The sequence below is a fragment of the Telopea speciosissima genome, chromosome 10 (assembly GCF_018873765.1).
Source record: "Telopea speciosissima isolate NSW1024214 ecotype Mountain lineage chromosome 10, Tspe_v1, whole genome shotgun sequence".
NCBI lineage: Eukaryota > Viridiplantae > Streptophyta > Magnoliopsida > Proteales > Proteaceae > Telopea > Telopea speciosissima.
In genome coordinates, this window is record NC_057925.1 from 7,523,329 (window position 1) to 7,545,864 (window position 22,536).

At 41.3% G+C, this 22,536-nt stretch overlaps 1 protein-coding gene across 1 annotated transcript; it reads left to right on the plus strand.

The window, feature by feature from the left end:
• The first annotated feature begins 593 nt into the window (after positions 1 to 593).
• LOC122642241 (phenylacetaldehyde reductase-like) lies at positions 594 to 16,533 on the plus strand. Its single transcript, XM_043835683.1, has 6 exons — positions 594 to 759; positions 2,194 to 2,363; positions 11,586 to 11,777; positions 12,001 to 12,163; positions 14,897 to 15,083; positions 16,371 to 16,533. The coding sequence occupies exons 1-6, from the start codon at positions 642 to 644 to the stop codon at positions 16,513 to 16,515; spliced, it is 975 nt and encodes a 324-aa protein (XP_043691618.1). The 5' UTR covers positions 594 to 641; the 3' UTR covers positions 16,516 to 16,533.
• Positions 16,534 to 22,536: the final 6,003 nt, after the last annotated feature.

The following is a 22,536-nucleotide window of genomic DNA, read 5'->3' on the forward strand; positions in this document are numbered from 1 at the left end:
GGAAAAATTGGAGAGGTGATTTTGAGAAGTTGTAGTAGTTGATGCGAGCCGCCTTCTTCTTCGTTCGACTAAGGTGGGGTGCAAGCGTTCAAAGACAGAGAAGAAAGAGAAGAGAGTAGGGTGCAAGCTTTCAAAGACAGAGAAGAGAGTAGCAGAGAGGAGAAGCTAGACTGAGGAAGACGATGAAAATAAGGGTTTTACACTTGAAATGGGAAGGGCAACATTGGAATTAAATTTTAATTTACAAGCTGACGTCATTGTTTAACTGTTCCCAAGTGATGTCCGTTAGTTTTTGGGTTCAAACTCAAATTTTAAGACTTAATGGGTTGGCATTAATACTGGGCTCCAAATCTCCAACATAGGGGGTGGGGCGCTGAAAATTTCCCAAAAAATCCTTGATTTCGACAAAAACTCGGTTTTGACCTGATCGAAACCTGGTCGAAATCCTAGTTTCACAAAAGGGCCATGACATGAGTCATGCATGACGTTAATTTCGTTGACAAGTGTAATTTAGGGGTGCGCAAACGCTGCCTACTTATAGAGTATACATTTCTTCCTTCTGTCACCATTTCTTTTGTTGTTCCATATCAGCAACCAAATAGTGACCCCAACTCCACAAGGGAATCAAGGAATCAGAGACAATGAGCGGGGCTGGGAAGATGGTCTGCGTCACAGGCGCTTCTGGGTACATCGCCTCATGGCTGGTGAAGCTTTTGCTCTCCAAAGGATACACTGTTAAAGCTTCTGTTCGCGACCCAAGTCAGTATATATCTTCTCTCTCTCTCTCTATCTATCTATCTATTATTAATTTCTTATTCAATTTACTGTGCTTCATATTTACTGTCTCGTAGCTGATCTATTGTCTATACTCTATTTTGAGAATTGATTCTGGCCTACTTTACTAGAGTCTTCAATTAGTTCTATTTCGATTCTGGTTGGAATTATAGGATACCCATTACAGGGTATTGCCCTTATCATCTCGAATCCACCCTTTCATTTGAGTGCTGGGGTTATTATGGCTGCCCTTGACACGATCGTTGAGATGAAGTGTTACACTTGCAAATGGGTATTATCTCAAATAGGTTGTGTAGAAACTTAAAGGATCCCAAAAACCTTGTTTCACACTCGATTCTCTCATTTTGGTATTGTCATGAATCACCTCAGAAGGTCTGACGATCATAATCTGGGTCGTCACCACATCCCATGCTGTAAAGAAAGAATGCAATTTTGTTTCTAAGGTGATTGGTCACACACATATTTAATAATTTCTGAATTCTTTTAGCCTTTTTTACCTGTAAATGATGAATTTTATTAACTGCTATAGCAGCTATAGTTTTGCGGATTGTAGTGCCATTGTTGGAAATGAAGAATGTCGAGTTTCAAACTGTCATGGACAAAAATTGGTCAACCAGTAACATTATATGCCCCTTAAGGTCATGATTTGAATGAACCGATAGGTTGGCTTGATTAGAAATGGCAAATATGATAACTAGAGTATGCTAATACCTCTGTTCCTCACTGACATTTAATGTTGCAACTTCTAACTTTATAGTGTTGTTGATGAATACATAGCCCTTTGTATTTCCCATCCATATTGGTCTCTTTTTTCTAGTTTCTTTACTCAGTCCAGAATCCAGGTATTCTTAAAGGGTCCTGCCTGCAAATGATGTTTGGTCTACCATAGTTTTTCTTTCATCACATGGAACCTACTCACTGCATGAAGCTCCAGCCTGCAGGGTCTGGGGAGGATCATAATGTACCCAGCCTTACCGCTTTGTGGAGAGGCTGTTTCTCAACTTGAACCAGCGACCACTAGGTCGCAATGGAGCAACCTTACCATTGCCCTGAGGCCTGCCCTCTCAGTTTTGTTATTCTAAGCAATCAATATATATCTTGGAACTGTTTCTATTTGTTTTTTATGCCATAAAACATGCTATTCTCATCCGAGGACATTAAAGGCATTTTATTTCCTACTAAATTAAATTCAATGTGTTAGTCAACTTCTTTCATTAATTTTCTTTTCTGCATTTGATAATAGAAAGTCCTTGTAAATTCATATTTCCAGATCAAAGGATGAACCACGAATAAAAAGTCACTCAGTTATCGTCATGCTTTTCCATCATGACTCTTTGGAATAACACGTGTGAGTCTTCTTGTTGTTTTTCTTTAAATTCAGTTCATATGATGTTGCAGATGATCCAAAGAGGACTGAACATTTACTTGCTCTTGATGGGGCCAAGGAAAGACTTCGTTTATTCAAAGCAAACTTATTGGAAGAAGGATCATTTGATTCTCCAGTGGATGGATGTGAAGGTGTTTTTCATACAGCATCTCCATTTTACCATGCAGTCACGGACCCACAGGTTCATTCCTATTACATCCCTTGAGATAGTTTCAACTTTTATTTTTCATTTCATAATTTTGTTTACTGTCAAGGCTTTATTGCTTCATTTTTCATATCATGCCTTACAGCCTTACTGTTATTTTCGATTTCCAGTTGTATAAAGAACTTATCCTATAATACTGCACTGGACTTCCTTCCCCACCCCCTTCCTCTTTTGGTTTTGTTCTGCATGATTATAAGCTTTTTCTCTTGCTTAATGGTATTTACACTGTCTTGTTCATGTGTGGATGATATTTATTTAATTTTATCATTTTGAAGAAATTACATTGGATTTGTATTTGATAGGGAAAGTTCTGAGAGTTGCAAGCTGCCTTACTCTGAGTCTACCTGAACTTGGGCCTAACTTTGTCTATGGAATGATTTTGGAAGCATTTCCAGACCTCAGTTTTACTTTCGCTGAAAATGTCCTTGAGACTTTGGGAACCAGAGCCTGACCATATGCATTATGCATTATAATGCTTCCTTTATCAACTTTATTAATTGGTTAGGGATAAGAATGTTCTGAAAATTGATAAGATTTTAGTTCAAGCCTTTCCAAGCTCAACATAATGTACTTTTAGCTTCTTAAAAATTGCAATTGGAGCTGATATTTCTTCAGCCAACCACCCTGATATCCACATGAGTTAAGGAATGAATACATTGGGTTGGGCTTGGGGTGGCTCACAACCCAACCTAACTGGTCCAAGTTGCATTCTTACAAATTGAGGTTCAAAACTGTGTTCATGAGTTACTGGACAAGCTAGCTTGGTGTAATGTGTATATACCCCTTTTGGTCTCCATATATGTGAGAATCAACGAATCTGGTAGTCAAGTCATTGTACTGAACTTTGATCCAAATAGCATTGGGAAAGAAAGAAATGCACGGGGTACCTGAAATCATGTGTGAATAATTAACAATCATTTTTTGCCAGAATCCTGAAACGGAAACTCTTTTGTCTTTTTTTTCCCCTCACTTCTTTTAATAAATAAAATTGTATAATTAAATTAAGATGCAAACAAATGATCTGAGGCAATTCAATTCTGTTACAACTTGATCCTGTTAGTTTGAATGAGTCATGTTCCACAGAGGGAGTATTCTTTTTCTCATGTCAATTTTACTGGAACTAATAAATGGGAGTACATTCAACAACTGTTCACTTGCATGTACAGCTCTGTTATAAAAATAAGCTCGATGGCCCTTGATTCTTGTGCTTTCAATTCATGCTACTAATAGTATCCCTTCAACATTATCCTTCACAATAAAACGACACCTGAACAAGTGATTGATTCTGTCATTTGGGATAGACATACAGCGCTGAAACCTGCCTCATGGAAAGGAATAACTTGAGGAATAGGGAGACAAATTTTGAGCCGCAAACTCAGATGCTGCATGTCAGAGCTAGTTTGAAGCAGGTTACTGCTGTGAAAAACAGGTAGGAGTTGTTGTTCTGAACTAGTTTGGGCATGTAGCTGATGAATATACAAGTTAGGGAATTTATTTTTCATTCTTTCTTACCTAAAAACTGTCAATTGGGTTTCCACTGAACTAAGGGCCATCAATGGTTCTCAGGTGTGTTGAAGAGTGAATACAGAGAAAATATATACAGAGTTCTTTGGGATTGCAACCCAAAAAGTGCCCATCCTGCTCTTCAAGTTTTCCCCCTGTCATTTGGCAAGTTCCAAACACTGCATGCAGTGCTAAAGCACAAAAACAGCCACCTTTTCCATCCTAAAATGTATGTGCATATCTTTGTTTGCACACATATCTATCGGAGATTACCTCCAAACACACGATGGCCCACAAAAAGTCATTTTTATGTGTAGATGTTAATGTACTGCATCGATATTTATGTAAAGTTGTAAACATGTGGATATATGTTTAATCATTGTACTAGAATGTAAAGTCCTTTTATTTTTTTTCTCTCTCTCTCTCTCTCTCTTTCTTTGGGGGGGGGGGGGGGGAGAGGAAGGGGGGTCACCAAGCCAGACTCCTTGAGAAATTGGACTCTAATTATTCTGTCAATATTCTTGATTGAGACCAATCCTGTTTCCAAGTCCATTTTTTTTTGGTAAATGAATATATTACCGAACCCCGAGAGGGGGAAAGGAAAGGGGAACCAATGTACAAGAAAAGAAAAGAAAAGAAGCAGAAAGAGAGGGGAGGGGGGAGGCGGCCAGCCAGCCTACGCAGAGGAGGGAGGCCGCAGAAGGGCAGTATCAAGGCCCCAAAAAAAATCAAAATATGTCTGTTTCTGAAGTTGTCCTTGCAATGTCGCTGCCGGATATAGCTAAGCTTGGACGAAACATCGGAGGAGATGGCTTTCCAAATCGTATCGAAAGATCTAGATTTGGAAGTTCATCTCCTAATATTTTTCTCCAACCAGATATGGTGAACTGCAGCGCTAAAAACAAGCTTCCCAATAGTGTCACAAATAGAGTTCCCTGGGAAATTCTTGAGCAACCAAAGCCATTCACGGTCAAAGCTCCTAACTCTTCTAGTCCGCAGCCAGATGGAAGACAAGGCCTTGTTTCAGATGGTGGAGGTGAAGGGGCAGTCGAAGAAGAGGTGAGAGGTGCCTTCTTGGCTAATCCAGCAAATGTTACAATCGGGGGAAGCTGGGATGGTGCGGTGGATGAGGAAAGCTTGGGTAGGCAGGCAATGTCTGAGGGTTCTCCAAACAGTGAGGCTGTGGCGGGGAATGTGGCCCTTGAACCAGACTAGGTTGTGTTAGGGAACAAGAGGGCTAGGGTCCCTAGAGAGGTTCCAAGCAGAAGAAGAGGTGAAGATACCTTTGGATGAGGGAAGCCAGTTAACCCGGTCCACATGACGGGGAGTGTTGGGCTGGATGGGGGGGAGAGATGCCCAGATCTGAGTGATGATGGATGGATTAAGGTTAGGAGGGGGAGACCAGCGGCCATCAGAAATGTGGGTGGAGACATTTGCATCCTCAGGGAGGCCAGAGGAATAGATTGCTCTAGGACCAAGCAGGTTGTAGAGGATCCCAAGAGAGTGCCAAGGGTCAAGCCAGAGGGAAGTGGAGGTGCCATCCGCAATGGAGCAAGAGATGCCCTGGAGAGCAAGGGGGCGGAGGGAGAGGATCTTCCGCCAGATCCAAGAGGAGTCAGTCGGGGTTTTGATTGTCCAAATGGAGTCAGACTTGAGGAGGTAGGATTGGACCCAGGTGACCCAGATAGAGTTGTGGTGAGAAGAGATTTTCCACAGAAGCTTGAGAATGTCTGTCGCATTAGAGTCACGAATGCGGCGGAGGCCCAGACCACCCTCTGATTTGGGGAGACAAATGGACTTCCAGCTGGTCGGGTAGAGAAATCTGGTGGTATCTTTTCCTTTCCAAAGGAAGGCATTGAGTATGTGTTCAATGGCCCTGATGGTGGAATTAGGGATGTTGAAAATACCGGTCCAGTAGATGTAAGAGGCTTGGAGGACTGAGGGAATGCATTCGAGTCTTCCAGCATAGGAGAGGAGCTTACCTTTCCAGAGCTGGAGGAGCTTGCGAATGTTATCGAGCATAGAAGTGCAGTGGTGGCTAGAGAGCATGGCAGTGATCAGGGGAAGGCTTAGGTAGGTGACAGGAAGGGAGCCAATAGTGAAGCTAGTGAGCTGACGAAGAGCCTCTTTGGAAGAATCCGGGATACCAGAGAGGAAGATTTTGGACTTGAGAAGGTTGACAAGAAGCCCGGACAGAGACTCAAAGAGATGAAGAGAGTCCATGATGACAGAGATAGAGGAGTGGGAGGCCTTGGAGAAGATCATCAGGTCGTCTCCAAAGGCCAGATGGGAGAGATTGCTGTGTTTGCATTTAGGGAGGGGAGAAATGAGATGGAGGTCCGTCTTAGCTTGGAGGCTTCTGGACAGGACTTCTAAGGCAAGGGAGAAGAGGACAGGAGAGAGAGGGCAGCCTTGGCGAATGCCAACCTTGGAGCGGAAGAAGCCTGCAGGGGTGCCATTGACTAGCACAGAGAAGGAGGGGGACGAGATGCAGGCATGGATCCAACGAACAAAGACAGGGGGGAAACCCATGAGGGAGAGAACATCACAAATGAAGTCCCAACGGATCGAGTCAAAGGCTTTGTGGAGGACAATTTTCAGGAGGACCGCGGGGGAGTGAGATTTGCGGTCAAAACCACGAACAATCTCAGAGCAGAGAATAATATTGTCCGCAATACTTCGGCCAGAGATGAAGGCCGATTGGTTGGGACAAAAGGGAGGGGATGTCAAGCTTGATTCGGTTGGCGAGAATCTTAGCAATGAACTTGTAGATGAGGTTGCAAAGGGAGATGGGCTGAAAATCGGACAGAGAAGAAGCCCCATCTTTTTTGGGGATGAGGCAAATGAAGGTTTGGTTGATCTGAGGAAGCTAATCCGGCTTGAAGAAGAAACTGCGGATAGCTTTGAATACCTCACCTTTGATAGAGTCCCAGCGGCTTAGAAAAAACCCCATGCTGAAGCCATCTGGGCCAAGGGCTTTGTTGGCCTTATGGGAGAGGATAGCCAAAGAGATTTCCTCATTGGAGGGAATGGCGATGAGGGAATCGGAGAGGGAAGAGGGGATGAATTTATCAATGAGCCCCAGCGGGATAGGGGTAGGGGGGAGGGAGGGGTTGAAGAGAGAGGAGAAGAAGGAGGAGGCGACCTCTTTAATATCAGGGGGGAAGTGAGGGAGGATCCATCAGCGGCGGTAAGCTGGGTGATGGAGTTAGAGTTCTGCCTGGCTTTAAGAGAGCGATGGAAATACGCAGAATTCGAATCTCCAAGTTCAAGCCACTTGGAGCGGGATTTTTGATGCAGGAAGCTCTCCTCGAGCAGGGAGAGGGAAGAAAGCTCTTCGGAGAGACGCTTTTCATCAGCGGCAAAGCCCAGGTTGAGAGGATCGGACTGAAGCTTAAATTGGACCATTGAAAGATCCGACCGACAAGAAGAAAGCCTGGAAGGGATATTACCGAAGGTGGAGAGATTCCAACGGCGGAGGGCCACTTTGGCATTGCGAAGCTTTCTAGCTAGGGCAATCAAGGGCCGAGACCGGGATGCGCCAAGCTTTCACGATAGTGCCGTGAAAGAGGGGGTGAGAAGTCCACATGTCAAAGAATTTGAAAGGCTTGGGACCAAAGGAGGAGTAAGGTTGGATGTGGATGAGACAGGGGCAATGGTCAGAGAGACCCTAAAGAAGAAAAGAGGCGTGGGAGAGGGGAAAGGAGGAGAGCCAAGCTTCATTGACAAGGAAACGGTCAAGTTTACAGGCGATACGGTCCGGACCGACACGATGGTTGTGCCAAGTGAGAGGGGAGCCGGACCAACAAAGGTCGTCCAACCAAGATCCTCAATGCAATCATTGAAAGGGTCCACCACCGAGAGATCAATGGGCCTGCAGCCTAATTTCTCAAGCTGGGAATGGACCACATTAAAATCTCCGCCGATTCCCCAGGGGAGGGAGTCCATACCGGCCTTGAGGAGGAAGAGATCAGCCCAGAGGGGAAGACGGTCAATGGCCTGATTAGAAGCGTAGACCACAGAGATATAGAAAGGGGAGGGTGAGTTGTGAAAGGAGACACAGAGATGGACAAATTGGGAAGAGGAGTGGGAAAGGGAGATACTGAGTTTGGAGGGATCCCAGAGAATCCAGATCTTGCCAGAAGGAGAGTGGTTATAATTGGACAGAAAGGACCAAGAAGGAGCAACGGAGGCAGCGATGCGGGACGTGTTGTCCTGGAGGACACGGGTCTCAAGGAGAGCACAGAAGGAAGAGTTGGAGGATTTGATGGAGGAACGAATCTCGAGGTGCTTGGCCAAGGAATTAAGACCACGGACGTTCCAAAGAAAGCCAGAAAACATGGAGACTAATGGGATGGGGGGGCACCGAAATCCTAGGAGGAGTGCTCCTGTGACGCCTGCGGGCGTAGGCAACAGCTGGGCTAGCTACAAGGGGCCTGCAAGAGGGGAGGGGCAAAGCCACCCCAGGAAGGAAGGGGTGGAACCAAGCTGAACGGGCTAACTGGGAAGGGGAAGGGGGGGGGGGGGAGGAGACAAAGGGGGTTCCACGGAAGGGATGGGTGGCACAGAGGTGGAACGGGAGAGGGTTTGGGGGGCACAAAGATGGTCAAAGGTAGTGGGACTGAGGGTGGGTGGGGGGTTGAGCTCATTGGTGGGCTTAGGATTGGGGTAGGAAAGTTGATATAGGTGGGCTGGGTACTGGGTTTTGGGTGGGCATGATTAATGGACTGAGGGTAAGTGGGGGAGAGGGGTGGTGATTGGGCCGAGAAGATGGGCCCTGCAAGGGGAGGGGCTGAAGCGCACTGGGACGAGAGAGGTGTAAAGGGGGATGGTGACGTGTTGGGGGCAAAGAGGGGGTGGGTAAAAGTGGGGGTAGAAATGTAAAAGAACCAGGGGATAGGGGAATAAAACAAGACGAAGGAGAGGGGGGGTCATACCGAGACTGAACAGTCGAGAGACTTTTGTGCAAATGGCAAGGGGCGTTACCCAGGTTACTCTTAGCAACAAAATCAGACATGCAGGAGACCATTTCCGGTAAGGGGGAGATAGCGAGGCCAGGCGTATCTTCCAGCCGTGGTTGGTGAGACGTCAGCAGCGACTGGTCGAGGGCTTCTGCAACTATCGCAGACATCTCACAGCTAATCCCAGTGGCAGAGGCAGCGCCAATGTCGGGGGCAGCAATCGAGGCCTCGGCTAGAGGTGGAGACTTGTCGCGGTGGCGACGACAATGGTTGTTCCAGCAGCGGTGACGGGTTGGAGATCTTCCACGGGGATACGAGTCGATCGAAGCATGTGACGGTGGTCCAGGCTGGATCTCTAAACCTGCGGGGATATCAGATTCCATCGGAGGAGGTGCTGAGGTCGACGATGGAACCAGGAGAGGAGCCAGTAAGGGCAGGGGGCCCGTCGATTCCATCAGAAGGGTTTCTGGAGTCGACGATGGAACCGGAATGGACGACAGAGAGATGACGGAGCTTGCTGGTTCCATCGGAGCAGTTACTGGGGTCGATGATGGAACCGAGAGAGAAGACAGAGAAGTAAAGGATTCCGGCGACGTTGAAGATTCCGGCAAGCCTTCAGAAACAGAGAAAGCAGATTTGCCTTCAGGTACAGTGGATGCAGTAATGCCTTCAGGAACAGTGATAGCAGACTTGCCGGAGCAATTGGTGGAGGAGTGACCAAAGACTCTGCATTGGATGCAGTGGGGGGGGGGGGGGAGCCGGCAAGCCTTCAGAAACAGAGAAAGCAGATTTGCCTTCAGGTACAGTGGATGCAGTAATGCCTTCAGGAACAGTGATAGCAGATTTGCCGGAGCAATTGGTGGAGGAGTGACCAAAGACTCTGCAATGGATGCAGTGGGGGGGGGGGGGGAGTCAATCGGATTTGACAAGTTTTTCAAAGGAGAACCCATCTTCTTCCACAATTGTGATGGAGGAAGGGGGAGGGTTATCAGCAGAGAAGTCAATGCACACCCTAGCAAAAGATAGCCTATCCAAGCGATGGGTGCGAGCATCTTTGTATAGGGGATAGCCCAAGATAGAACCAATTCTGCTAAGGCCATCAGGACTCCAATATTGAAGAGGAAGACCAGGTAGGGCAATCCACAAGGGAATAGAGCTGAGGTCAACCTTGTGGAGTTGGATGTAGGGGTTCCACTGGCGAAGGAAGATTGGCTTGGAACCAACAAGCTAGGGAGCACCATCCAGAGCTCGTGCTTTAGCCTCGTCGGAGAAGAACTTGAAAATGAAGACACTGTTATCTAGGAGGAAGGTGCCCAGGATGCCTTGAGCTTTCCACTATTTGGTTAAGGAAGGACGAGAGCCCAGGAAATGTCCAACAAAGCAGGACTGCCGTTTGGATATTTCAGGAGACAGGATGTTGTTTGGACAGAGGGCAAAGGAGGAGCCATCTTCAGATGAGGCAGGCTGAACGAAGTGCAGTGAATGACCAGAGCTAGAAGAGGGTGAAGGTTGAGAGACTAGAGAGGCCCAGGATTGCGGTCCTGGAAGGAGGTTGGAGCCAGGAGAGGGGGGCGAGATGGCGGAGTGAATGGGGTGGTGGAAGGGGGAATGGAGATGGAGGGGGTGAGGAGATGGTGGTACCGGAGGGGGCAGAGGATGGTGGTGGTGGAGGTTGGGGGGGTGTTTGCCGGCGGGGGGGAGGGGGGTTTGAGCTCATGACATCAGGACCGAGCCAAAAAGATTTTACCGATCAGCCTCCTCCATTTTAATTTCACTGCCAACCTGTTTCCAAGTCCATTGAGCAACAGTAAACATGAGATCAGATCTAACATAAGAAAGGAATTTTAGTTTGTATAGGTCTCCTTTGGATTTTCAGTGGAAATTTCAGTACATAGAGGAGAGAAAAGAAAGATAAGTTAAATGGACTGTTTATCTTGGGGTCATTTATTTTGTAAGTTTACCACAAACCTAAATCCTTCAAGTGATGGATCAGTGCTAGTCCGCAAGCCATAATCTTCACAATTCCCAGTCATTAGATGGCCAAGTAAGTGACAAATACTTTAATCAACTTAATCTTGAGTATAATGGGTGTAGTTCTACATTGTTATCATTATAAAATCCTAATTGCATTGGACACGTTAAAACACAAGCTCAAAACTAGACTGGACTTCTTGAACTTCTACTCTCATGTTCTATTGACATTGCAGCTCAAATAGTGACCAGCTGTGATTGTGAGAAAAACCTTCGATGTAAAAACTGCTTTAATCATGACTGACTACTGGCTTCAAAGGTAGAAACTTATCTGAACTTGACTCAGTTTTGCAACCAAGGACCACTTGAGCTCATTGATTGAGGCCAAATTAAAATTCCCAGCTAAACATATGAGCCCTGAACCCATATTGTGAGTGACCGGAAGGGAAGAGCTGTTTAGATTGTCCATGAACTTTCACATAGGTTATTTTTGGCTGTTTAATGCTGTTTGGCATCTCTGTTTGTCTTCCTCGGCTCCATAATGGGTGGTTGCTTCTTCTGAAATTAATGTTGACTAGCATCTGGGTAACCATTGGACTGTTGGAAATGGATCTAGTTGAGGTCTCAGGATTTTCATCATGTAGTTAAATCATTTCCCTATGTATTAACCTTTTGTTTTACAATTATAAATATCCTACATTCATATTAAACATCTGTGACTGTTCTGATTAATGTTCATTCTCTGTTTCACTCTGCATTTCAGGCTGAATTAATTGATCCTGCATTAAAGGGGACTCTTAATGTTCTTGGATCCTGTGCAAAAGCTCCATCTGTTAAAAGAGTGATTGTAACATCCTCTGTAGCTGCAGTTGCATACAATGGAAAACCTCGAACTCCAGATGTGGTAGTTGATGAGACTTGGTTTTCAGATCCAGCGTTTTGCAAAGAGATGAAGGTGTGTGGTTGTGCATTGTTGAGGTTCATGAGGTCTTCGACTGGTTCTATGAATGTCTTTGACATTTCAATCTTCTGCTCCACTACTTGTTTTTGAAATTTTTTTATGGATTTTTCAAGGATAATGTATTTTAAGCTGATGGTCCAAAATGAAAATATTACTGTATTGTGGATTTACTAATGACTGGTCCATTATACCTAATGAGCTTCTTGTTCCCTTATAGATGTGGTATGTACTTTCGAAGACCTTGGCTGAGGAGGCTGCCTGGAAATTTGCAAAAGAGAAGGGGATGGACATGGTTACAATAAATCCGGCCATGGTGATTGGTCCTCTTTTACAGCCAACACTAAATACAAGTGCTGAAGCAATTCTGAACATAATAAATGGTATGCTTACGTATTATTTAAGTTCTTTTCTCCCTCTCCCTTCCCCCTCCCCCCAACACCTTTTCTTTTCTCTCACAACCCTCTCTCCAATCACAGCAAGTAAAATATTTTCCTCATTCTTATTTGCCTAAATTGTTTTCTGTGTTGGATATGAATGACTAGTAGTATTCTTTTCAGGTTGGTCAGAGCCTGCTTCAGAATTTTAACATAGATAACACAATTGTCTTCCTTTTGGGGATTGAGCCCTTTAGAGATCCGTGAGATCTAGCTAACTTAATTGACCAAACTATGGATCTATCGAAAATGAAAGGTTACTGGATTGCCAGGTTATGAGTTAAGTTGTACCAAGGTACTGCTTCTATACAGTGAAATTTCTCAATACAAGCTTTTGGGAAAATGGAGCAACTTGTTCTGGTTCGACCATGAAGGTTACGGAAATAACCCTTTTAAGAAACATTAGACCTTCAGAAATTCCTCTCTGTGTTTATTTATTTATTTTTTGTAATTATAATTAGGGAAAAGCTAAACATCCTTCTTGGTACTGGCATTTAATTTCATCATATGGTCGTGTCCCTGGCCTCTGGCAGACATGGAAGATCTGGATAGGTCCATTTGATATAGTGAACAAGATATCCATTTCACTGGTCAAACTTCAGCATGAAACAAGCTAAAAATTAAATTTAAAGTTTCTCACCATTAAATAAATGCCATTTCCTAATAATGCAATGTAGTGGCATTCTTGTGATCTGTCACATTTAAGACACTTCCCCTACTTGTTTGGTGCTGAAACTTAACCATTGGGATGGGTTTGGGATCTTTTAAATTTGCGTAACATTAAATTTAATTTTTAGCGTGTTTCATGCTGGAGTTTGATTGGTAAGTCAAGTGTGGGATCTTCTATCACATGCATCCACCAAGCTTTGCTATTGTCATGTTATGGTGGACACCAATCATTTATATTGTGATAACCAGTATAACTAATTATTTTTTGTTTTTGTGTTATGCCTTTGTTGACACACATAATTCCTAAGCAGGCAGTGTATCTATTTTTTGAACATGGTCCATAAAGTTTGTTGAATGATATAGACAGTCAGATTCATAGTTGTCATGGTGCCGGGACGAGCTACAGCAGTGACTGATGGGTTTTTAGAAGCCTAGAGGTTTAGGACCAGAGTCGCAGTGAATAAATTACCCGAATTCAAGACTATTTACTCTAAATCAACAAATCTGATGGATTTGATATTCTGGCATGAGGTTGATAACATAGCAAGGAACAATTTTCAAAGATGGACTTCATAATGGTTGGATCTCAAGAACCAGCACTGTTACAGAATTAGCGACTTAAGATCCTAAAAACTAGGAACTCAAATAACTGACAAAATACTGGCAGAAACTGATCAGCAACAAGTATGATAACTGAAATGGTTTAGTGAACAGATCTGTATTATAAGCGTAGCAGATTAACCTTTAACCATAGCATAAACCAGTAGTTTAAACTTTAAAAAATAAGCTATCGATCATAAGAGTTTCAGCAAATTGGGACTCTAATGATCTGAAACCAAATGTCAATTCTGAAACTGTTGGAGTATTCAGATTGACCTGCGATTAACAAATCTGAAGACAGACTTGTGATCTCAATTCTGTAACTGCAGGAAATATCAATTTCAGATTTAGGAAGTTATGCTGGAAAAACTGTAAAACAGAAATTAAATACTGGCCTGAGTTGCAGAGTTATCAATGGAAAAACAAGTGTAAGAAGAGATATATGACCAGATCTACCACCTGACCTTGCTGGAATCCCACCAGAAGTATTGAAATCTCACAATAGGTAGTTGAGTCACACAACCAGAATCTGAATCACACAGACCATGAACAGTAAAGCCATCTCTTTATTCATCAAAATCATGTGGTGCTCTATGGCTCTTACATCAATAGATAGAAACTAAAACTGTACTTTCAATAGGAAAGGAAAATATACTTGAAATAGGGAACTCTATTCATAATAGGACTAATGTCCTTTATAAGTAAAACTCTATCTTAACTAGTTAGAATAGGTGTCCCACATGATTAAAATTCTATCCAATGTAGAGATGGGAGTTCTATTCATACAAGACTATCTTATCCTTAACAACCAAGGAAATAACAATTACTTACTGAAATAAAACACTCAAGCTAAATCAATAAGTTAAATCCCATATTCCTACCTCCTACTCATAATTTAGGCCCATTAAAGTGGTCTATTACATTGAAAACCTATTAGACCAACGTCCCAACACATATATTACCAACCCAAAGTTTATTTCTAATAATGCAAGCCCATTTGAGTGATTTATCTGCTTCAGGTGAGCTGCGTTGATGCCTAGTAAATGCTTTGGCGAGGCCAAGGCCTAAAGCGAGCACCATATAAAGGTCAAAATATTAAACATAAAGCAGGAAAAATTGTGATCATAGAAACATACAAGGGTAAAATGAGAAACAAAAATTATAACACGTGGACGGCAAGGTTGTCAGATTCAATCTAGATCCCTTGGCATAGAAGGGAACTGGTCAACTTGGACCTGAAGGGGTAGCTTGTCACCTTGGCATCACCTAAGCAACACCTTGACAACTTTTATCGGATTAAATAATTATTTAAGGGAATATGCTTCCTATGTGTTTTTAGAAAGAAAAAGTTTATAGTGTGTACTCGCATTTTATTTTTATATGTTATTCTTATGATTTTAACTGATGCAGGAGCACAAACATTTCCCAATGCATCATTTGGATGGGTTAATGTTAAAGATGTTGCAAATGCACATATTCAGGCATTTGAGATTCCTTCAGCCAATGGAAGATATGTTTTAGTCGAGAGAGTTGCTCATTATTCACAGGTTGTGAAAGCTTTGCGTGAACTTTATCCAACTTTGCACCTTCCAGAAAAGTAAGTTTTTCATACCTGATGAGGCAGTTATTGAATTATCAACTGAAATAAATTAGTTGTCATTAATTATAGTTACTTCTGATGATATATTAGATCCCTTTTTATTGATTCCAATTAATCAAGTAAATTATGTTTTCTGTGTAGTCTTACATTTTGAACTTTGATATATGAACTGAGATTTGATATTTCAACTTCCTTCAGTCCCAAGCTATATTCATACTTCAATATGATTTGTATGATGCATTTCCCTGTAGATTTTTTACATGCCCTCCCATGCAGTGTCAGACACATCTAGACACTGCTGGACGCTCCTTGGACATGGCTGTGTTACTCTTGCATAGAGATGTTCAACATCTCTCTTTCTTATTTTTAGATCTATGCTCTAACATGGTTGCACTTTGATGTTTCCTTCCTGTCCATAATTTCTTTTACCTGCTTTCCTTGACTTAGCGCGTATTATAATGTGCCTAAATATATTTATGTGTATATGTTTTATGTCCTTAGTTTGCTTTGTTGTTGACTTGCTTTTTAACATGTTACGTTTTCAAAAAGGGTGTACGCAGTGCACGAGGCTCCCTCCACTGCGGGGTCTGGGGAGGGTCATAATGTACGCAGCCTTACCACTGCTTTCGCAGAGAGGCTGTTTCCAGACTCGAACCCGTGACCTCATGGTCACAATGGAGCAACCTTTGCCATTGCACCAAGGCCCGCCTTTTAACATGTATTACATGATATTCTATGATAAATAGGGAAGAGCACCAAATGTAAGCCAAACAGTCCCAAGTCTTGAAATTCTTCACCAGTGCTTGGAATGTTCTTAGACTATGTATTCCAGTTTCTGGATTTTGGGATGTTGTCACATGTTAATTACACAAACTTTTTGTCCTTCTCAAAGATCATGGATATCTCAGTATGCTAATATTCAGGAGAAAAAAAAAGTTTTAGAAATGCATGCTCTGTAAATGTTCAAACCAGTCCTAAAACAGTCAGTTTGTCTATGATAATGGTCCTCAATAACTTAAGTATAGAAGATGCATCTTACCTCAGTTGCTCTTCACCTAGTAAAGCGTACAAAAAAGGATTCTTTTGGACATGCTATCAAAAGATTGTGTATGGTGTCACAACAGTCTATTGCTCCTTCATTGAATTTGATGAGATACATTTTCATTATTCAAGAGCCGTTCAAATGCTTTTTGTTGCTTAAGAAACCTATTTTGGGATTTAATGTCTCAAAAATATACTCGTCTCTCTATTGAGAACATAAATACTGATTTTTATTCTTGGCAGGTGTGCTGATGAAAAGCCTTATGTGCCAACCTACCAAGTTTCCAAGGAGAAAGCAAACAGCGTGGGGATAAATTTCATCCCTCTGGAGGTGAGCCTGAAGGAAACCGTTGAAAGCTTGAAGGAGAAAGGTTTTTTTTGTTCTTGAAGCTTGTTCAATAGAAGTCATGCGAATAAGAAAGACAGAGTGTGGACTTGACAAATTCTGGTTGTTTTAAACTTCGATCATCTTCTTAGTATTTACAGGATCTGAGTCGCTATATCGTTTAGAAAATTGTTCTAAAAATGTTCAGAGATCATTCTATGTTTATTTTGACAGTTAAATATAAAGTTTCAGAATATGTGGATCCAGTATAACAATTTAAGTTTTTTTCTCTTTTTTTTTTTTTTTTTTTTTTGGGGGGGGGGAGGGGGTTGTACAGGCCTGCAGCTAGGTGATGTGTATGGTGGAACTTGAAAACAGGATTCAAGGACAGCTGTTAATCCACCTGAATTGTAGCTAAGGCTCTGTTCATTGCAATGGTAAATGGGTAAGAGTTGAACCCCAAGAAGAAAAAAATGGTTTTTAGATTGGAAGTAAAAGAATGGATGTAAAGTTATACATGGATCCCACAATTTTATGCCCAAAGAAAGTAGAGGAAGTAAAATATTCCCCTACTTCATCCTACTTCCAGGCATTTCACTTTAAACAAAACAGCCTAACTAGATTCAAGAAGAGTTGGAAATTAGCATTCTTGAAGGGGTGTGGTTTATTTAGGTAGACAGATTATCACCTTCCATTAGGAAACTTCTGTGCAGTAGCTATAGATGATAGCTATGGAAATGAAAAAGGTCATGACAGAATGTTTCTTGTGGGAGATTTCTGCTCATACCTTTTAAGAACACATTCACATCGAATCAGTTCTACTTCTATCTTTTAACTATACCAAGTCAATGCATTTCACTGTAAGTCACATTTTATTGTTGATGTATAAAGGGATATAGTTGAATCTGACCACTGTGGCCAAGTATAGTAAATGGGGGTAGGCACTCTCCATACTGATGGTATGAGAAAGAATCGCAGTCGGCGAGCCGTAGGAGCTGGCACTAGAGTTGCCGATGTGGACAAGAGAGAGGATCGAATGGCATCTCCAAGTGGTTACTTGGGAGTAACTGTGCTTAGCCTCTCCAACCACAACAATTGTTTTGTCATGGAAACCATTCGCACCTTTATGGGTTTCTTCCATCTTTCACAATAACAACAACAGGGTTGGGGGATTCGTTCTGGAAAATTGAATTGTTCAGTGTAATCCACAGGATGTAAATAGTGATGAAAATGGTACCAAGAATATGATCATATTCATTCCTTGTGATGGAAGAGTTTGAGATGAGGTGTGATACCATATCTATCAAATGGGGCCCACTCAAGTTCTCTGTTCTTATCCCTGGGGAGCCTGCTGCCCAGATTCTTTTGGAGAAGGGACATGCGAAAAATGTATCAAGTGTATCGGGTTGAGGTAGGGGTAGGACAGGGGTGCCAGGGGGTATCGGATTGGGCAATAAAGCATAGGGAAAAATGTCTTCATGAAAAAGAACATCACGGCTTACATTAAGAAAAACACTCGGGGATGCACGTTTATCAAATTTATGATGAACAATTGGATTTCTCCCAAAAATGAGGCAACCAAAAACCCGGAGATGATCAAGGAGGGGGGCTTTGTTAAAAAGGATTTCAAATGGGATTTTCCCATGTAAAACACGAATTGTACTCATACACCATCTTGGCCAGTGTAAAATACAAAGTCGGATAACACTCAACCAAGTCATTATGAATTAATAACCACTGGATTCAGCACTCATAGTACAGATGATAGACTCAGGCCAAACAAACTCTGATTATATTACTACTAAGCCATATAAGTGTCCCTAGGAAGACTAGAAGACTCATATCATATCATATCATATCTGACAAGTCTTTGAAACATTAAGTTGGCTGAACAAAGTGAAAAAGATGGTACCCTCATATGCATTTCAAAACTAGTCGCCATGTTAGCACTTCAATCCATTTTTCCATCTTATCCATAGCTTCTTAAGCGTGCACACCTGTGTCTCTAGTAGCCTGCATTGCACTATGCTAGACTTATTGCAAACGGTTCTCCAGCAGTTTAGACTTGTTCAAGCTTCATTAACCGTTAGCAATCCATATCCCAAAACATTTATCCAATGCGATATATTTATGGATGCTCAGCACCTGTAAAAATATAAGATGAGTGCTAATCTTATTGTATTCATGTTCATTACTTTCAATTGAACTGCTATGTATATCGAACTGCTCTATAGTTCTATTAGACCATTTAAGGAAAAGCAAGTTATAGGACAGATTTCATTCGTGATCTCATCCAAGGATTTGTGTGGCTTTTTATGTGAAACCAGCCAAAGGAAAGAAAAGAAATTAAAAAAAGGGAAACAAATAAATAAAGAATCTTTACTCTCTAAATTAGTTAGTAACTATTTTTTTTTTTTTTGGGGTAAATTAGTAATTATTTATCCAAGGTCAAATTAACATACAAGAAAACCTACAGTCTGCCTTATGTATTGTAGTTCATCCTATAACAAATTGCAACATATCCAAAAAATTTAAGTCTTTTGGAACACACCGGCCTCTAATTTTCGTCCTGGCATCCAATAGTTTTTTTCTTGCGGACTCATATCAGGACTGTTGCTTTGGAGCACCACTACTCCAGTTCTTGCAAGCCTGTTTTCATATATTCTCTGTTGTAAATGAACAACACTCTTGAAGAAGCAATAAACTAAAGAAAGAAATCATAAATTTGTCACTTAAATGGATTAAAAAAAAATAATTAAAGGTCACATGCTTGTGCTCTTTCTAGTTGCTTTTTTTTTTTGGTAAGAAGAAACTCATTTGTTGGCACGGGAAAAGCGCAAGGTGTCAGAATTACAAATCTCCAACAACCAAGGAGTGGATAAAGGCCACAAAGTCCTACCCGCTATGGACTTAGCCCTCCGGGCTAGGGAGTCTTTCTAGTTGCTTTTGAATGTCTAATTTGTACTTAAGCTACGACCCTGTTAAAAAAACTGCACATTTATGAAGGAGAACACCCGATTTAAAGTCTTCCTTACAGTTATGTCAGGGACCTACACATCTCAAAAATAATTACAAAGTGGTTAGAGAATCCCCTTTTGGAATCATCTATAAAATAGTAGATGAATGAAGAGTCCTACTTACATAATTCTCACACATTGTGGCTACTGCACAATCAAGGCTTTCGATTATGCTTTGCCAGTGCATGCTTGATGCTTATTGTTTTGCAACTATATTTGATTGAGAATTTTTGGAGGATCCTCTTATTGACCTGACTCTTGCTGATCTTGGTGCCTGTAGGCTGTAGTTGTAGTTGAAAATTCAGTCTTAGGTAGATTCATTCATGTTCCATTTATTGATTCATGTTTATACAAATGCTAACTTGAAAGCACATGTTCAAGAATGGACGGATCATATTTTTAAACTGTCATGGATCATCCCATATATTTTCTCAACACATGCAGTTAAATGTTGCTTAAATAGGAGGGAAGGGTAATTTAGCTTCAATTCTTGATTGGAAATCTGTTTTGCCTACCATTCCACTGTACCCACTTGAAAACCCCATGCCTGAGGGGAATGAACAGAGGCCCAAAGATAAAAAATTTAGGGCATCTTAATTTTGATATTCATTATTTTCTGGTTACGAAGAAATAAATTTGAAAAGATAGTACTAGAGAGCTTTTACTTGTGTCATCCTATAAAACAGGGTGATGAGTGAGGTTGGAGCATACTCTGAAACTTTTCTTGGTGTGTTGCTTGCCTTGAGCATATTTTGTACAAGAAACAAAAGTTTCGATGTTGTTGAGAGCCAATAGGCAAGATCATTGATGTTTTCTTGACTCTGTAACGAGTTATACAGGAAACCACTCCCACATGTCAAACCCAGTTCATGAATCAAAAATAGATAATTCTACTTGATCACTTAATGTAGAATATCAATAACATATTCGATAGGCTCGAAACAGGGGAAAGTACTACCTTGATAGATGACTGGATTGCATGAATTCTCCGATCAAATATGCTTGCCTTGTCTGCTTCAAATGATTTCCACTGTAGAAGTGCTTAATAGACAATACATGCAGCAATAGGTCTGTTCTTGTCAAACCGTTGATCTTCCAAGAGTCACTTTATTGATGTGTCATGTTTTTGTGGTTACAAGAGAAACAAAAGCATCCAACACAGGAGATTAACTGTTTGATGTGTTCTAATTCATGAAATGATTCCCTAGATGTGGGTCTAAATGCATAATCGCTACCTGTCTGTTAGAGATTTTTGTTTACTTAGAGTTTTTGTTGATACTTTAAGTAAGCTTAGAGTTCTTATTGAAAATCAGAATCTCCTCTTTAGAAAATTAGATGTTGAGAGCCAATAGGCAAGATCCTTGATGTTTTCTTGATTCTGTAGGGAGTTATACAGGAAACCACTCCTACATGTCAAACCCAGTTCATCAGTCAAAAATAGATACTTCTACTTGATCACTTAATGCAGAATATCAATAACATATTCGATATGCTCGTAACAAGGGAAAGTCCTACCTTGATAGAGGACTCGATTGCATGAATTATCTGATCAAATATGCTTGCCTTGTTTGCTTCAAATGATTTCCACTATAGAAGTGCTATAGATAATACATGCAGCAACAGGTCTCTTCTTGTCAAACTGTTTATCTTCCAAGAGTCACTTTATTGGTGTGTCATGTTTTCATGGTTACAAGAGAAACAAAAGCATCTAACAGATGAGAATAACTGTTTGATGTGTTCTAATTCATGAAATGATTCCCTCGATGTGGGTCTGAATGCATATTTGCTACCTGTCTATTAGAGATTTTTGTTTAGAGTTCTTGTTGAAAATCAGAATCTCCTCGTTTGGAAATTTGAAATAATTGAAGCAAAGGCATTTGAAATAGTTCTTTTTGATACTTAAGTAAACTAAGAGTTCAAGATCCTACTCATTCTGAATACAATAAATAAATAATAATGATAATTAAAATTTCAAGACACACAAAGACCATATAACAACCATTGAAAGCCAATCATGTACAAAGCTTGACCTTCTCCCGTATCCAAACTAGGAAGGTATTCAACCACACAAAACATTACAACCATTGAAAGCAAACTTCACCACCAGAGGACTCATTACACTCATACATGTTGAAACAGGAGTTGGTTTGAAACTTCAAGGCGTTACAGAGTCGCTTTCTTTAAGACAAAATTCGCCCTACAATGTGATACAAATAGGTTGCAAACGAATTGTCTCTTAGGATACAGTGAAGCCTCAAACAAAGTCGATTATCTTGGCTGCGTATTGCACAAACGAAGCCAAAAACGATATCGAGAAAGCCTTTTGAGAAACAGAAAAACCGAAACAGAGAAATCATTTCCTGTAGCAAAATAGATTCCCTGCAAGAACAACTTTGAGAATGAGGAGAAGAAGAGAACGTTTTGGGATATCGTAAAATTTAAAATATCTCTAGATATTAATAAGCCACTTGGCACCTGTTCCCAACAGATGGATTCTTCCATCTTTGAATCTGAACCGTTAGATCGTAACTGTACCATCTAGACCATCCAAATACATAACAGTCATAACTGTTGATTAACTTTGAATCTGGTCCGTTAGATCGTAACTGTACGATCTATACAGTCCAAAAACATAACAACCATAACTGTTGATCAATTTTGAATTTGGACCTTTAGATCGTAATTGTACGATCTAAACCATCCAAATTATCCAAATTCAAATCGGACCACTAGATCAAAAGGAACGGTCCACATTGTTTATTAATTTAAACAATAGATACAACTTTATTAAATATACCCAAGTATTCACCTTTACGTTTCCCCGATGTGAGACTATTCCCAACGTCATTATATTGAAAACCTCCAACAATACATCTAGATGAAATGAAGGATAAAAAGTGAAGAACATCTCATAAGAATCCTGATCTAAAAAATCAAAGATGTAATATTCCAGTTGATATCATCACTATAAACATCAAAATGTCCTTCAGAAAAGCCTTTCACATACCCCCCCCCAAAAAAAAAAAAAAAACACTTCTCAGTACTGCCCATTTTCTTCAGTTCTATG

Bases quoted from the DNA above. Each gene is read 5' to 3' on its own strand.
- LOC122642241 (XM_043835683.1), top strand. From the start codon at position 642: ATGAGCGGGGCTGGGAAGATGGTCTGCGTCACAGGCGCTTCTGGGTAC. The intron at 2,364-11,585 runs GTTCATTCCTAT...TCTGCATTTCAG, and splicing joins ATGCAGTCACGGACCCACAG to GCTGAATTAATTGATCCTGC. The intron at 11,778-12,000 runs GTGTGTGGTTGT...GTTCCCTTATAG, and splicing joins CGTTTTGCAAAGAGATGAAG to ATGTGGTATGTACTTTCGAA.